Source organism: Falco naumanni, chromosome 13 (genome assembly GCF_017639655.2).
Source record: "Falco naumanni isolate bFalNau1 chromosome 13, bFalNau1.pat, whole genome shotgun sequence".
Taxonomy (NCBI): Eukaryota; Metazoa; Chordata; class Aves; order Falconiformes; family Falconidae; genus Falco; species Falco naumanni.
Genome location: NC_054066.1, coordinates 4,556,094 through 4,572,573, shown reverse-complemented (window position 1 = coordinate 4,572,573; position 16,480 = coordinate 4,556,094). Strand labels below are relative to the sequence as shown.

Here is a 16,480-nt window from a genome sequence, read left to right as displayed (position 1 = left end):
TAATTGAAAGAGCTGATCCTGTGAATGCAAGACAGAGGCTGTGATTATCCACAGCTTGGCTTTGCCAGTCAATTTCTTTTTTTTTTTTTTTTTAATCCATTAAGCAGTACACTTCAAATTCCTCACACTTTTCAGGTGGTTGGCTTCTGTCTAAAAGCCTTCAAACAACTGAATTGTGCACATTTCCAGTTTAACTGCACATCTCTAAGCATATGATTGCTATATAGCCAGTTTATAGCTTTCAGTTTATTCACTTCATTACATAACTTCTTAATTTCGGGCCTAAAGGGGAAATTGATTAGTTACTTTTGTGTGCTTATCTCGGTTCACACAAACTTTAGCATTTGTGTGTTGTCTGTTCACCATTTGTTACAACATCAGCAAGGAAGGATGAATGCCTGTTCTAATTAGTTCTTTTCCTGGAGGATGACCCAGAGATCTCAAGTCAAAATCCCGTAAGCACATTTGCTTTAGAATGTAATTTCTAAACTGAGTTGTCAGTTTTTTGATCAACATCAAGAAAACATTAAGAAACAGTGAATGCATTAACAGGACGTTTATATGTTTATGTAAGTCCCAATGGCAAAGAGACAAGGATCTTCTTCATGCATTGTAGCATTTCCTGAAAAGCATAAAAATAAAACAAAATCATATTTCCAATAATATTTAGATTAATATGTATGATACAAAAAATCCATGCCAGCACACCTGGCCATAAGCCAATCTTAAGCTTCAGGTCACTGCAGAAAGTTACTATGCTGTTCATCCAGAAATTATTCCAGCACCATTTTCTGACTGTCTAGATATCTGCTATGGGTGTCAATAGTCAACATGCAGAAACTCTGGGGGTTGCACTGACTTCCTTCCACAATGAGACCACCCTACCAACAGCCCTGTGTTTGTGTCCCATTTGTGTTCTGAGGAGTTTTACAGAGCAAGGCTGAAAGGGTTACACTTGTTCCCTGCTAACAGGCATGTCACAGTGGACAGCTGCTGCATAAGAGAGTCAGGGGGAAGTAAAATCTTGTAGAACCCAAGCTCCCCTTACGTTTATTTAATCCCCATGAACGAATGGGTAATAATGCTAATAATATGCCACCAACAAATAGGCCTGTCCTTTCCATCAAGCCCGGACAGCATCATCTTGCAGCTGCTGCAGTGCAAGTAGGAAAAAAAGAACTTGAATAAGGAGCAGCTGGCACCTTGTGCCTTCTCTTGTGGATGTACAGACTCCTGCCTTACATGGATTAATACCTTGGAGACTATATCTGCTTCAGCTGCAGTCCCAACTCCCTGCTTAAACTTTTAAGCATTTATATATTTTGAGAGATCAGCTAAGGTCTTTCCAATGTTTCAAGATCCTGACAGACATTTGGGCCTGCCGTCTGCCGTTATTATACAGCAGCATGTACACGTGGCTTTGGTAAGTTCAACTTTTGCTTCTGTCTGGCCACGGGAGGTCTCAAAGCAGTGAGCTGCCAATGGAGGCTCGAGGGGTGGATCTACTTCAACCATCTTCCCTTTGCAGAAGAGAAAAGATTATCATTAGGTAACTAGCTCTGTCTTACCAGTCATATGCTGATCTCCTGCCATGATACAGCTGTTCAGATCCACAGCATCCACATAAGAGGGAATGGATAATATCACAACCACGTGGTCTGTGAAGGTAGTTTCAAAACTCAGATTTGGTCTCTGTAGCTGCTGAAGTTAGGCTTTACTTTGTTTAGGACTGCTGTTAGTGGCTTCACTGTTTTGATTCCTGCCAAGGTTTTTAAGACTGACTTTGGTACCTTTCCAACAGCAGACCTTTCTCGTGGCCCTAAAAAAGTAGTGCAAGAGCCTGAAATCAGAACTGGACTGATGGGTTTGATAGATTTTATCAGCATTCAGCACCTTCTTCCCTATCTGAAAGGGAACTGTGCTGTACTTTAGGAACAGTGATCACATTGCTGGCTGTAAGAGCTCTCTGCTGGTGTGGCTATCCTACAGCATTCGTACTGAAGCCATAGCGTCTTTACACCAGTGCTTCCAAATTGCTATGGGTCTCCAACTAGAAGTACAGTTACTGAAGGAAAACAGTGTGTGAGTGCTGCCACTCTGTGCAAATGTGTATGGCTGAGAGCTGCTACTGATGCTGCAACAGCAGTGGATAAGCAAAATAAGTTTAGAAACCCCTGTTCTAAGCTTTGCTGTAGGTCTGAGCATTGATATTACAGGCCAATGGCTAAACACTATGATTTGTGACCCCTCACCATTCACTTGGTATGTGGTACACACACACGTCACCAAAGCAAATGAGAGTATTACATCCCCACTCTTCCTAAGGGAGCAGGAAAAAAAAAAAACAACCTAGATTGGAATGAACAAGGTAAGTGGTTTGTTTCGACCTATTTGGGGTAACAGGGGGCTTATGCTTGGGAAACACAGTATATACACTCTTTTTTCTTTCTGGTGAGTGGTAGAACTTTTTTTAAGGTGCCTTTATTGAGATATTTTTTGGGGGTTGCAAGTGTTTAAAGAGGATTTTTTTACTGCTTTGCTTACCTAAGTTATACTAGTTCACAGCAAACTAACTTCTGTGCTGAGAAGCCTTTAGGCTCCCCTTGCCTAATAAAGCTACTATTTATTTATTAGGTTTTGAGATAAGTATTTCATTGAGGTTTTGGTGGCAGAGGTAGTATGTGGTTTACATGTTTCCTACTGCTGTTTTCGCACAAGAGGCTTTCTATAATAAGCTGTACTCTCACTATATCTGAGTTTGTCCTCACTTCAGTATTAACTCAGATGTTGCTGTTCATCTGATTTCTAACTGCAAATACATAAACCTTGAGCTCATGTGTGTGTTAGTAATTTACATGCAAGTCCTGTTTGGGACCCATCCCATCACGCAGGTCTAAGAGCTAAGCCCAAGTGCTGCTTGCTCTCACTGTTGGTAACTGTGTGGATGCAAGCTAAACTATCTGAAGGCTTAGTCCTAGTGCCTGCATTCTGCAATTACTTGGAAATTAATTGGAAATTAATTACTTGGAGTCTGGAAGGGACAGGCTGCCCTTCTGGGAAGCAAAGTGAGACCCTCAGAAGTCCCAGGTGAACACAGAGTTCCTGCAGCTTTTGGTATGATTTTAAAATGGATACCCAAACTGCTTGTGATGAGTAACTATGTCGTTGAGGTAACCTCCTTTGTGCTGGACATGAAGGTGCTATGAATTCGGAGGTTGAGTATCGCTATCTGAGGCTTGGTTGTGGAACAAGGGAGGCCTGGCAGGCTGCAGTATGAGAGTTTCCATGTGATGTACTGGGGCTTGTACAAACAGGGCAGAGATGGCGGATCCCAGCACACACTTGAATGACTGCAAGTTAAGCCATTAGGCAACTGAGGGCAGGCTTTATGCCAGGAAGGGACTGCAAATTTCATTTTTCCAAACTAGGATGCAAAGCACAGACACCAAAGTGTCAACAAACTTTTTCAGTGGGCTAAGAGGGATCTTTTCTTTGCATTTGCCCAGAAGAATGCAGAGAGGAAATCTGAAACCTATCTCCCCTAGTCCACAGGTTAGAGATAAAAATACAATTTTTTTTTTCTCTCTAAGATGCTTTCATTCTACACAAACATTTAGTTTTTAGGCATCCCAGTGACAGCAGTTCGTCACTGCCTCACAGGAAAGAGAAGAGTTCTGCTCCTAGTGTTAGTCCTCCTGTGAGGAACCCCAGACGAGGTGTAGGAAAGCCTAGGGAGAGGCTGGCTTAAGAGTTGAAGATTCAGCTTGCAAGGATGGTTAATGGCTAAATGCACGGTCCAGATGAGGTCAGAGAATAAACAGGCAGTAACAGGAGGTAACAGGAGGTAGCAGTAACAACTTGCATTTTTTGGATTTGTCACCTCTTTCTACTGTTATTTTCAATGCAAGAGCCAGGGAAAGTGTAGATCTTGCTATTTTAACTCCACTCACTCTTCTCTGATGCAAGAAACATGCTGATCTAAACTAGCACTGATGCAGCACTTGATGTTTAACTCCCCATGCAGCAAAGAAATACTCTACCATTGTCTTCAGTGGAATTTTATGCTGAGTATAAATAGGGATTGATTTAAGTATTTGCTTAAGTGATCATCTCAGGTGAGTCATACCTGTAAGCACCTTTGAAATACAAGCATTTCAGAGCAGCATATAGAATTTCCAGGGAAGGATTCCACAGTTTCAGTAAAAATAAAAGCGTTGATCCCAGAGCTTTGGTTTTGCAGTGTCTCCAAGGCAGGATGTTGTGTACTTGTGTGGGTGGGTGCAGGTCGGAAGGGCACACGCCTTCCCTACTTCCAGCATGTTTGCTGACCCCCACTTCTAGATGGAGGGTGCTGCGCTAAGGAAAACAGCACATTTTTAGCTATAACTCTGTATTTTCCTTTGTGGTCTGTTTACCTTTCATGGATCATATTTTACTATGTTCTTTCACAAACTAACAGGCTCTATACTTACCACAAATATAAATCAGTAATGAAATTCACTGGAGTATCTCCATGTAACTAAAGAAAAAGGCCAAAATATATCTTACAGTTAAAACAATTAATTAACTATAAATAGCTCATGTAACTAGAATTAACTTAATGGTTGATTTCTTCATAGGTCTGTCATTTCTAAATATTTATACTTTTATAACTGCAGGCACACGCACTGCAATCCTAAAATCTGCCCTGTGTTTTTTATGCTGCGGTGTATAGTCCAACCACATATGTAAACCTCACATATATGCCTGTATTTTACAGACCGTAATACCGATTTCAAAACTTCAAATTGGGTTTATGCTATGCTTCTGGTTCTAGTTGAACTTTGTGTATAAGAATGACATCATTGTTTCTGGAGTAACCAGCCTACATGAAAAGAGGAAAATCAGAAGCAGACTTTTAAAAGAAAAATTTCAAACAAAATAAATGGTTTGAACACAACATATGATGCTTTTGGGTGCTATAAACATTTTATTGTTACTTGTTTGGGAAGAACTGCATAACTCACTGGGGCTCCACAACTTGTGAATAATGCAGCCATCTCAAAATCTAACAGATTTATCAGTCACGGTGTTTGAATGAAAATCTGGGATCTCATTTCCTCCTAAGCCCTTATAAATTTGACCCAGTGTTTAACAACTGCATGCATTCCCTTATACTTGCGTAAAACACAACTTGGATTAAAAAGTGTAATCTGAGGGGAATATTTTAGTGCTGGATCACTGAAATCTAGTCATAACTTCTATTTGAAAGAGCACCAGAAACTGAAGAAAACTGTCACCAATAGCAATACTTGCAGGAGACGTGGTATTTCAGTTAGAGATTTTTGACTAGAAATTAACAACTGTTCATATTATTAATTCTGCATAGACGGTAATTCATGTCTATCGGAAGCGCCAGCATGACTGCCGTTACCCTGCGCCTTGCTGTGCTTTCTGACACGGGGCAATGTTTCATTGCCCATTTACATGCACCAGACGGTGATGTTCTGGGGTTGCCGGGCCGCCCCGTGGCAGTGAACCCCACCGGCCTCCCGGCACCGGCGAAGGACCCGTGCCAGGACCCTTCCTGCACCTGCCGGAGAGGCCTCTGCTCCGGGAAGGTGATGAAGCCCAGCCTTAAGCTCAGCAGCCGGCCTCTGTAGGTCCTTACCGTACTGTTCCTGGATCTCGACCTGCTAACTACTGCCCTACAGAGGACATCGGTGTAAGCCAGCGACGGACCCGGCAGCTCCTGGGTCTTCCAATGTTTTGCTTTACTTGCCAGACCACTGTATAGCAAATGAATTCTGCAGCAGCACCGCTGCCGGGTGGAAGGCTGCCCGGCACACCAGCAGAGCGCTTTTCGCTGGCAAAGTTTTCTGTAAATAACACCTCTGTTGATCTTTGCCTCAACTTCACCTATTATTATTCTCAAATTACATGGCTGCTGGTGGGCACAGGCCATCCATCCAGCTCGCAGCCATCCTCCTCCTCTGTGTGACCAGAGCATTCTCCTGTTGCATCCAGTTGCGACACTGCAACTAGAGGCTTGTGGTGTCCCATGTGGCGGCCGCGGCGGGAGCAGACATGTGAGAAGACCTACTGCTATTTCCATGCAAATTTTCTCATTCCTAATAATTGTCGTTTCAAACAGGGAGTAGAAACCTAGCCCCCGAGGAGCACCGGGGCTCGCCTTACGGCACGAATTTTACGGTGGCAGAGAACGCCTGCCCCCAAAAGCGGGGGCAGCCTCGGGGCGCCGCAGCCACCTCGCAGCCCACCCGGCTCAGCGGCGCGAGTGATCCCAGCGGGTGGCCGGGGCGCCGGGGTCCGAGGCCCCAAGCGGCTGCGGGCGGCGCCGCCAGCCCCAGCCGGGCGCAGCGCGGGCCCGCTGTGTGCCCGCAGCCGGGCGGGCCGGGGCGGCTGCAGCCGGAGCCGCAGCCCGAGCCGGGGCCCGGTGCGTACCCGCAGCCGGTGCCGCAGCCCGATCTGGGGGCCCGGTGTGTACCCGCAGCTAGGCGGGCCGGGGCGGCTGCAGGCGGAACCGCAGCCCCAGCCGGGGCCCGGTGTGTGCCCCCAGCCGGGCAGGCCGGGAGCGGGCAGAGCCGCCAGCCCGAGCCGGGGCGCGGTGCGTGCCCGCAGCCGGGCGGGCCGGGGCGGCGCGGCGGCGCTGTGCATGCCGGGCGCGGGGCGGCGCGGGCAGGAAGCGTTCGCTCCCGGCCGAGCCGAGTCCGTGTGCAGCCGGCGGCGGGGGCGGGCGCTGCCGCGCCGGTGCCGCTGGGGCTGGGGCACGGCGGAGCGCCGCGGCGGAGGCAGCGGCGGGATGGGGTTGGCTTCCTGAAGCGGGGGGAGGGCGGGAGGGGGCTGGTGTTGCATTTCGGTCCCTCTCCGCCCCCCTCCTGCTCCGCTCTTCCAAGTTCGCCGCGCTGCCGCGGCCCCTCCGGAGCGGCTGGCTGCGGGCTGCCCCTGCCCCGCTCCCGGCGCTGCCCGCGGCGGGGCGGGCGGGGACAGCGGGGAGCCGAGACGAGCCGGGGAGCGGCCCGCCGCCCCCGGGGAAGGCTCTGCTCCGGGGAGCAGCGGGGGGAGGCGGCTGGCACAGGCGCCGGGCTCTGCCGCCCGCCCCCCGACACCGCCGCCGTCTGCCCAGCGCTGGCAGCCCCGGGAGATGGTGACACATGAAGCGTGCGGGAAGGACCATGGTTGAGAGGACCAGCAAGTTCTTGCTGATCGTGGCCGTCTCGGTGTGCTTCATGCTTATCCTGTACCAGTACGTGGGGCCGGGGCTCAGCCTAGGTTCCCCCAGCGGCCGCTCCTACTCGGAGGAGCTGGACCTCTTTCCCACACCGGACCCGCACTACGTGAAGAAGTACTACTTCCCCGTGCGGGAGCTGGAGCGGGAGCTCGCCTTCGACATGAAGGGCGAGGACGTGATCGTCTTCCTGCACATCCAGAAGACCGGCGGCACCACCTTCGGCCGCCACCTGGTGCAGAACGTGCGGCTGGAGGTGCCCTGCGACTGCCGGCCCGGGCAGAAGAAGTGCACCTGCTACCGCCCCAACCGCCGGGAGACCTGGCTCTTCTCCCGCTTCTCCACGGGCTGGAGCTGCGGGCTGCACGCCGACTGGACCGAGCTCACCAACTGCGTGCCCGGAGTGCTGGACCGCCGGGAGAGCGCCGCCGCCAAGACGCCCAGGTACCGGCCCGCCGCCGGCTGCCCCTTCCCCGCTGCCCCCCGGGCCGCCCGCCCCCCGCCTGCCACCCCGGCGGAGCCCCCAGCCCTGTGCGGCGCAGCGTGCTGCTAACGCGCTGTGCCCCAGCCTGCCCTGAGCCCTTCCTCCGCCGCTTCACCTGTTCTCCCCTCCCGTCCTCCAGGCTGTGCCCTGCACCGTCCCTCTGCATTCCCAGGCAAATACACCGCTCTGTCCCTCCCACGTACCCAGCGTACTGCACCCTCAGCCCCTGCTCTCCTGCTCCGGCAGCCTCTGTGGATCCTCTAGCAAGCCTATGTATTTGTGCCACTTGCTCTCTTCTGGAAACGTTTGGTCTTTTATCTTGGACCTCGCTTGCCAGCTTTTAGTATCCATTACACCATACTTTAGCCTCAAGCATCCCTTTGTAAATCGGCTTTGCCCTAACCTGTGCACCCCTTTTGCTCCAGCTCAAATTGTTCTCCAGCGCAACTGAGGAGAGGCACAGCAGCCTGCCAGGCTTCATGCTCACCTCCTTGTTTTACTCCCCTAGTCTGCCTGATAGTTCTTTTGCACGTTGCAGAAAACATTCCTTAAACACCCTTTCATATGTTCCTTGCGGTTTACCTTGATGGGAGACCTGAGGTGAAATCTTTTGGGAAAGGAGCTATCCTGTGCCTTGTTCCATGCATCTCCCTTGCCTGTGCACCAGGAGAGGGAGAGCCATCCTAAAGCACCTCTTGGTGCATCCCGGTTGAACACCCTGTGTATTTCTGCCCTCTTATGCCATGATTTCTCTGCCTTGGTCTCTTTATAAATTATAAGCTTCAGAGCAATTTTCTGTTTGACGTACTCTGGTAAAGGCTTGTATTAAGATCTCACAGATCATGTTCTTCTAGCTCAGCACAGGGTTTTTTTTGGTTAGTTGCTATTTTTTTAAACATCGTGCACACCTTCCTTGACATACCAGTGTTTTTATTATGAACTTTGTAATCTGTTTGCCTTAAAAGTTTCATTCTTAAAGGTGTTCAAGACCTTATGGTAACTTCTGCTTATGCCATATGCTTTATTTATATGCGTACTGTTAATACTATACATAATCCCGTTTGTGAAAGTGGCCTTTTAAGAAAGTATATTTTAGCGTCATAGTTCTTTTTTTTCTCTGTGTTTTTTAAAAGCGATTTTTAATAATTTTTCTTTCACTAGAGCTGTGTGCAATTGCCAGGGTTCTTTATTGTCTCTGTCATGATTGCTGCTGTTTTCAGCCTGTTTCAGTGTTAGTCATCCAAGTACTATGCTCAGATTGCTGTCATGCTGCCTGACCCAGGAGCAGCAACCTCAAGTACGTATCTAAAGGGCTGAGTATTCAGGCTTTCCTGTGGTCTCTTATTTTATTAATAAGGTGCTTGAAACACCTAAAAGTAAAACATCCTCAGCTTCTGGTTGTTGAGATTTTAGTGAAGTGTTGTTAAAGAAAAATGCATAAAGTTCAAATTTGATTAAAAAAAAATACCCGTTTTGTGAACCTTGGCACTTGGCTAGCAAACCATTAACCTTATATAAAGACTTGTGTGGTTTTATGAATTGTCTCAGAGCCTTGTGAGCTTCTGTTGGTAATTTTGCATTAAAATCTGCTATGTGTTCAGTATTTATCTATCTCATCCTGTTTAGCAGTTGTTTTTTTGTATAGGTACCTGAGAGCAGGGCACTTCAGCTGAGAAGTAGCAGTGAAATTCCTTACTGCAACTCATAGGAAGTTGAGAACCAGAAGCCTATTGCCTCATCTCAGGTGCTTGTAAATGAGAATTTCTTTGCCATTTGTTTTGGGACATCAGGAACTATATGCTTCTATATGCTACTTCACTATTTTGAATTTTGGATATGTAGGAAAAATAATTAATCCTGTCCCACTCCCTCATGTCTGCGCATATCCAGAGATAGTTCAGCTTAATGTGGTCTCAGTACTTTCCATTAAATCTAAATCAGAACTTTGTGTTCAGCAGTGTAAGAGAAATGATGTGTAATTTTAGATAATACAAGGTTTACCATCTTGGTCTGTTTAACAAAAACCAGAATTTACTGTTGATTGTATCGTGGGGATGGTTTTGGTGCAATGAAGATCTGCTGGTTATTTTAGTAATACTGTCCTAGGATCCTGCTCTGTTGTACTGCAGTCCAGTTTAGTACGCACCGTCGCCAAACTGTTATTTCGTGGCTAAGAAAATTGGGAATAAGAGACAAGCCATGCTTGTTTAAAATAAAAATATGATGTATTTTCTTTGTTAGAAAAAGGATAGTCTTGTTATGTCCATTACAATAAGCACAATATAACTTTATTTCTCCATTGTGAATGTTGGATTTCTTATGTTGAAACAGAACATGGTTTTACATAAGGCATATGCTAGAGAGGCTAGTGTTTTATAATGCAACTGAACTATGAAAACTTACCTCCTTTTGGAAAAGAAAAAAAAAATAAGAAAAAGGAGTGGCAAACAACTATTGCAACAGGGTTAACTCAGAGTCTAGTAGTATCTACTCAGGGTTTTGGAGTGTGGTCTTCAATTTCAGCTTTTAAACCTAATGTACTGGCCTCTGCATTTGCCACTTAATGCGAAGTTTAAATCGTTGTGCTTCCAACTATATGTTTATCCTCCAAAACAAAACAGCTATCTAGTGATTACAGATAAATCTGCCTTCTAGTGAATGTTGGAAAGCATGAAGGGCATTCGGTATTGCCCACATGTACAAATCATGAGCTTAAAGCTGTTAACTTTGTAAGGAATGCAGTTTTGTCACTGCACAGTGCCCTATTGCACTACATTCCATAACCTGTGCATGGTACATAAATTTACAATGCGATTGCTCTTTTTATTGTTCTGCTGTTCTGTGTTAGACTGAATGATTAGGAGCCCTACATTGCCCAAGACTGCAATTTTTTTTCTTCTTTCTGTCTTTCTTTTGCATTGTTGTAGTAAGCAGTTAGAGATGGGTGTTTTAGCTGTAATGGGTCAGCACTCTACAAAAAAAAAAAAAAAAATCAAATTACTGTTTCTCATCCCCCTCCTGCCCCCCCCAACTAGTGACTTTCTCTGTTTTGTATTCAGAAGACTTCTGGACAGGCACTTCTTGAAGCAAATGTTATGTTTTATACACAGCCAGTAAAAGAAAGAGATTGATTTGTTTGGGGGCTGTAAAACTTGGGACTCCAAGGAACTCTGAAGCTGGCTATGTTTATCAGTTAAAGTGCTTAGCTGCAGTTCTCTTCATGGCTGTAGTAGAGGGCAGATTCTGAGATTTTGGGATTGGAGGCCTATTTATTCCTTGTACTGTTAGGCATAAATAACCACTACAAAATACTTTAAAAGCAGTAATACTAGGATGCGTGCTTTGAGTCATCATGATGGTATTTCAGAAAGCAGTTTCTGTGAACTGCTCCCTTAAATTTGTCTCACCTAAAACTGCAGGAGAACTAATCTCTTAAGTTGATTCTGAAAAAAAGCCAAACTCAATTCTTTAATTTGACTTCCAGAATTAGAAAAATCTGTGCAGTGCTCCACTAGTAACTTGTCTGTCACCTCTGTTAAAGGATTGAATGAGAGCCCTTGGAAGTGTTGGAAAGGTTCCCTTGTTAGCCTCTGGAGGAAATGTGATTCAGTGCCCTTCTGGCTGCATCCTTCTTCCATGCTCCTAACACAAGAGCAGAGCTAGATGTTCTGAGGTTGTCCTTGTAGGACACTTCATGCGTGAGCTTAACTCTGATGTAATGTGCTGCAGAAACAATAAAACAAATAAATCACACTGAAGGAATCAGACGTGTTTCCTCTCCTACTTCTTCTCAAAAAAAAACAACCAACCCACCAACAAAACCAACAACTCAAACCCAAACAACCCAGGCTTTGTTGTTATCCTACTGGTTTCTTCTGCCTCATGAAAACAAGAGCATTTAAGAAGGCATTTTCCTGAAGATACATAATTCATGTGCAAAGGATTTTAAGGCTCCTTTAAAACTACATTTTGTGCAAGCTCCCTGTTGCTGTGGAGAACCCATGTACTTGGTGGAGTGCTGGAAGGGCATTGCTGGCTCTGTGCTCCCGCCGCTCATATGCGTGCTCTGCATTCTGTTACGCTGTTTCAAGCACTGGGTAGATTTTTATTTTTTTTAATTTTTTTTTAATGCAGCACCTCAAGACGCTAGCTTAGTCTTGGCTTTGTGTATGTGTTTCGATGCTAGTCTGTCATAGAAGTTTGGTTTCTGAGTTCATCTATGGACAAAAAAAGTGACAGTAGTATTTCTTGGTGATTATGAAAGTATGTGTATGCTTCCAATTTCAATACTTTTTTTTTTGTTCTTTTTTTTTTTCCTTTTTTCCCTCTCAAGATTTCATATGCTTTAGAAATAAAAAAATCGATACTTTTATGTAAGAAATCTATGGCAGGTTAGTAAAACCTGCCATTAAACAGATCAGCCCAAGTTTTAGAATCTTTCTGGTAAGCTATTTAAAGCTTATGTTTTGGGTTAGGTTTGTTTTTTGGTTTTGGGTTTTTTTTTTAAGAAACCATTAACAGGGCTCAGCAGTTTGTTAGTTTGATTTTTTTGAAGTGTGAACTTTCACAGCTTCCAACCACATATCTGTCCCTTTGCAGGGATCTGTTCTTGATGAGGATTTTATTATATGTGTGCTTAGGAGCTGCAGAGACACATTGTCAAGAGACCAACTGTTTGAGAATGAAAGGCTTTACCAAATCATTTTTATAATATTAGCACTTTTTAAAAGCTTAGGCTTATCATTCTTTGTGGATCTGTGTGTTTGCTGGGGGTTGTGAAATACCTGTCTGCAGAGAGCAAGGGGCATTTTATCCACTCACTAGTTCGACTCAGACTTATTTCCCCACTAATCTTTAAGAGAAACATCAATAAAAGGCTATTTTCGGTAGCCTGAGTCTTCTCTCAAATCCTTAGCATGTGGAGTATTTTAAAGCCTACTCTCTGACATGAGATCTTTTGCATCTGGTTGTGCTCACCCATAAAGCCAGGTTGGTCTTTCAGAGCCAAACAATTCTGAAGGGCCAGATAGTTTTGTAGTGACAATCTTCAAATGTGACATAAGTGACTGAAAGTCACTGAAAGTTGGAACTCTTCAAGTAGCTGCTTTAAGTTTAAGGTACTGTATGTCTCTGAGCTTAAGAGTTTTGGCTAGTATACTAGGTTTAATTACTCTGCCAACAAAAGTAAAAAATAGGAAAAGCAAAAGGATGTGTCCTTAGATATGTTCCTGCTTGAGTGTATACTTACACTAACCTGGCTTTGCGAAACGATGCATTTGGCTGTTTTTCATTAATCTTTAAACAAAAGTTGCATCATAACATAGTAATTTTGGTTTTTCTGCTTAGAAGTTTGCAAACGCTCTTTAGATAGACCTCAGATTTTGCCTTTTTGCCCTTATCATATCCCACTCTACAAACAAAAATGTATGCTATTCTGAGTAAAACCTGTGCTATCACTTTTTTTAAAAAAAACAAGCAACAATTCAGAAATAACTATTTTAAAACAGATGTTTTGAATTTTATTAATAGCTGAACTGGGTGCTTTCATATATACTCCCAGTATAATGACAGTTTTTAAGAAACAGTCCTCTGCAGATGCACAGCTGATGTATTCCACCACACTAGTGCATGCAAATTTTGGGGGGTTAATTACTTGGAGATTACAGTTTGTAATATTTTATGTGAAACGTCTTGGCCAAAGCAATGCCATGCTCTGTTTTCAGGGCTCTGCTGAATGGTCCTATTTTGTCAGTTTGAAATGGCAAATAGAGGGCCTGTATCACTCACTGAATAATTTTTGTGTGTATGTGTGCATCTCTTCCAAACTAATGTGACCCTGAGCAATTTCACCTTGTGAACTTTGTGTTGCATCTTGAAAGAAATCTGTGATTTAAGAAAATTGATGTGATTTAAGAAAATTTGAGTTTATTAGTACTGTAGGGGCTTTAGGTGAAAAATAACCTGTGATGTGCAAGTGTGTGAATTTGATGTTGTCTGATAGAATAGCTGCAGATTTACCTGGTGTGACTGAGTAGGGCATGCCTGAGTGTGTATGCTGAGGCCTCTTCCCTGCAGAAAACTGAAGATCTGTAGTTGGATATTAGGATGTGAACTCGAAGAGGTCATATTGCCTCTTAAGAAAGCATTGCTAGAGGAGATTATGTTATAACTTGGAGCTTATTACAATACTGCCTTCCCTCTGGGCCATCTGTTCCTTCTAGGAAGGAGGAAGAGATTAGCCTCCTCTTGTGGCCTCTTCCTTCATTGATTTGCAGGGTTAGATTTAATGGGTGTTTTCAGCAGTCAGCAGAAGCTTTTGGCAGCCTGTTGTAGAAATTGGAGGAGCGTAACCTGGAACCCGTTTTCTAGAAAGTAATTCAGGATATGCGAGCCCAGAGTTATTTAAGAAAACTTCATTTCATAGGTTAAATTGATGTGCCTTACCTGAGTCATATTTGGATGCAATGCTCGTCAGAGTCCTGCATGACTCCTTGCCAACATGTTCCTGACCCAAATGTTAGTCACAACAGTGACAAGCAAAGCCACGGAAGGATCATGACAGACATTAGTCAAAGGGGTTTTGGTTGTGGCTGTGGTATTCTTGTTACTGTGACCTGGAAGCAAAGAGTAACTGTACGGAGAGAACACGCTGATTTAAAATTCATTTAGGCATATCTGGCTTATTGAATGTATCACACGCATTCTGAGTCTCCCTACTGTACACCGTGCTGTCTTTTACAGTTTATGTCTTTTGTACATCTCAAAAAGTGGGAAAGCAGCATGGGCAGTTGCCTTCAGTCATTCATGGAACCAAGGTCACTGATTCATGTCTCTTTATTTTAAACTTCCAGTTATTTGGCAGCAGCTTTACCAAATTGTGGTAGTAATGCTTTAAATAGGTAACACTTTGTCAGTGGATACTTGGGCTCATGCATGCTTTAGAAAGGCAAAGTGACATAGTCTTAACTCCACAAAGCTTATCTTTGTCTGTATTTCCAGAAAGTATTAAAGCAGGGAGAAGTTTTCCATTATTGGCTGAAACTGTGCTTTGTCAAGCAAAGCTGAAGCATGGTCTTTAATTCCTAATAATCACAAATGTGATACTGCCAAGTCAAGATTTTTTGATGGAGTCGTGCTTGATGTGAATGGAAGGGAAGGATGCTTAAATATCGGAAGCAAATGTCATCCTAAACAAAGATGTTAGTGTGTTTAAAGAGTATATGAAGTACAGGAGGAACACAGAGCTGAAGTCCATTACAAATTCTCTTGTTTCTGAAATAGTGGTTTACCTTAAAAATAAAAAAAACCAATTTCTACTTTAGAAAAAGTAATTAAAATAGAATTGATGAGGAAAAAACCACTAGCGTAGATTCAAGGCGACACAGTTTCTGTAATCACTATTTGGTGTATTTTTGTTCACCCTTCTATTTCCGTAACAGAGCACTCTGCTAAGAATCCAATCTTTAGAATCTCTCTGAAGAGTCCTTTGGAGATTATTGCCACAAAGACACAAAGTGTGTTAAACACCTTTGTACTGTAGCATGTCAAGCTTCAGATCTGAAGAGGATGCTTCAGTCAGTCTTGTATGTTACTGCCAAAGGAGGAGCTATTTACCAATGCAAGGCTATTGGAGCCTGAGATGTCTCATGACTGGAAAAAGTGTTTTCAGGAAAGGTGCATGCAGAGAGAAGTCAGATGAAAAGGATTTAGTTGTTTCTAGTTGTATTAAATAGCACACATCCATTCATTTCTGTGTTTAGCCTCAGAAGTATGATGTACTATACTGAATGCTGCCTCATCCACAAACTGCTCAGTAGACCTAAGGATATGAAATATTCTTGGGCATCTCTGTTTGGATGACGCATCCAGAGAGGATTAAGAATCTCCTGTTGTCCACCTCTAACTGTAACCGGAACTTCTTAGCAGTACTAATTCTATAGCTCTTTCCCCTGTATAATTCAAAGCCTCTTACAAAGTATACGGTAAATAGCACCCGATGTTCCATACATGCACAACCTAAAACAACTCTTACTGATCAGTCTTAGAGCTGGCTTTGACCGTAAATCTCAGAATTTTATATTAATTTACAGACTTTTCCTGTCCAGTGACTTTGTCTCTTTCAGAAGCAACTGGTTTCTTAGCATGTTATTACTACTTTGCTCTGTACTTCCTTCCACCTTATTAATGGTAAATTCTACATAATAGCTCACCTATGTTTTTATAGAGGAAATATTTCACAATTTCCTGCCAATTTAAACAAGAAAACAGTGATTTGCAATTAACTTTTTATGGCCTGACTCTGTGTTTTGCTTCATAACTAATCTCCAGCCTATTAAGCAGAGATTCTTTGATTACACCTCACTGTAGACTGAAATATTATCATTTCTTTTATGGAGCTCTTCTATGCGAGTGGGGAGACCTCTGAGCTTCCTGAGCTGCCTTTGCATTTTTGTTTTTAAATTATACCAAATTTCCTTTTTGGATAACATTACTCTTGAAGTACTAACAAGATGATTTAAGATTTTCTGGCCAAATAGCACTGCTTAGAGTTTCAAAATGCCTGGTGACTTTTCATTGTCTGATTTCAGATACCTTGAAAGGGGCCTGGTTTCTGGACAAGTGGTAGAGAAGTAGAAGTGCTGCCTTTTGAAAACTCCTTCCATGTATTGGAGTTACCCTATTTTAGCTTTAGTTCTTGAGTTAATTAGTTGTACACATGTATAAGATACCTGATTACAGAGAAATAGTGACTTTTGAAGGAAGAATTT

At 43.9% G+C, this 16,480-nt stretch overlaps 1 protein-coding gene across 1 annotated transcript in view; it reads left to right on the top strand.

Annotated features, from left to right (window-relative positions):
• Nucleotides 1-6,740: 6,740 nt before the first annotated feature.
• The window catches only part of HS6ST1 (heparan sulfate 6-O-sulfotransferase 1), a 201,713-nt gene continuing 191,973 nt past the window's right edge, over nucleotides 6,741-16,480 (top strand). Inside the window, exon 1 of the mRNA XM_040613168.1 lies at nucleotides 6,741-7,672. Coding sequence (XP_040469102.1) covers nucleotides 7,155-7,672 — 518 coding nt within the window. The 5' untranslated portion in view covers nucleotides 6,741-7,154. The remainder of the gene's footprint in view (nucleotides 7,673-16,480) is intronic.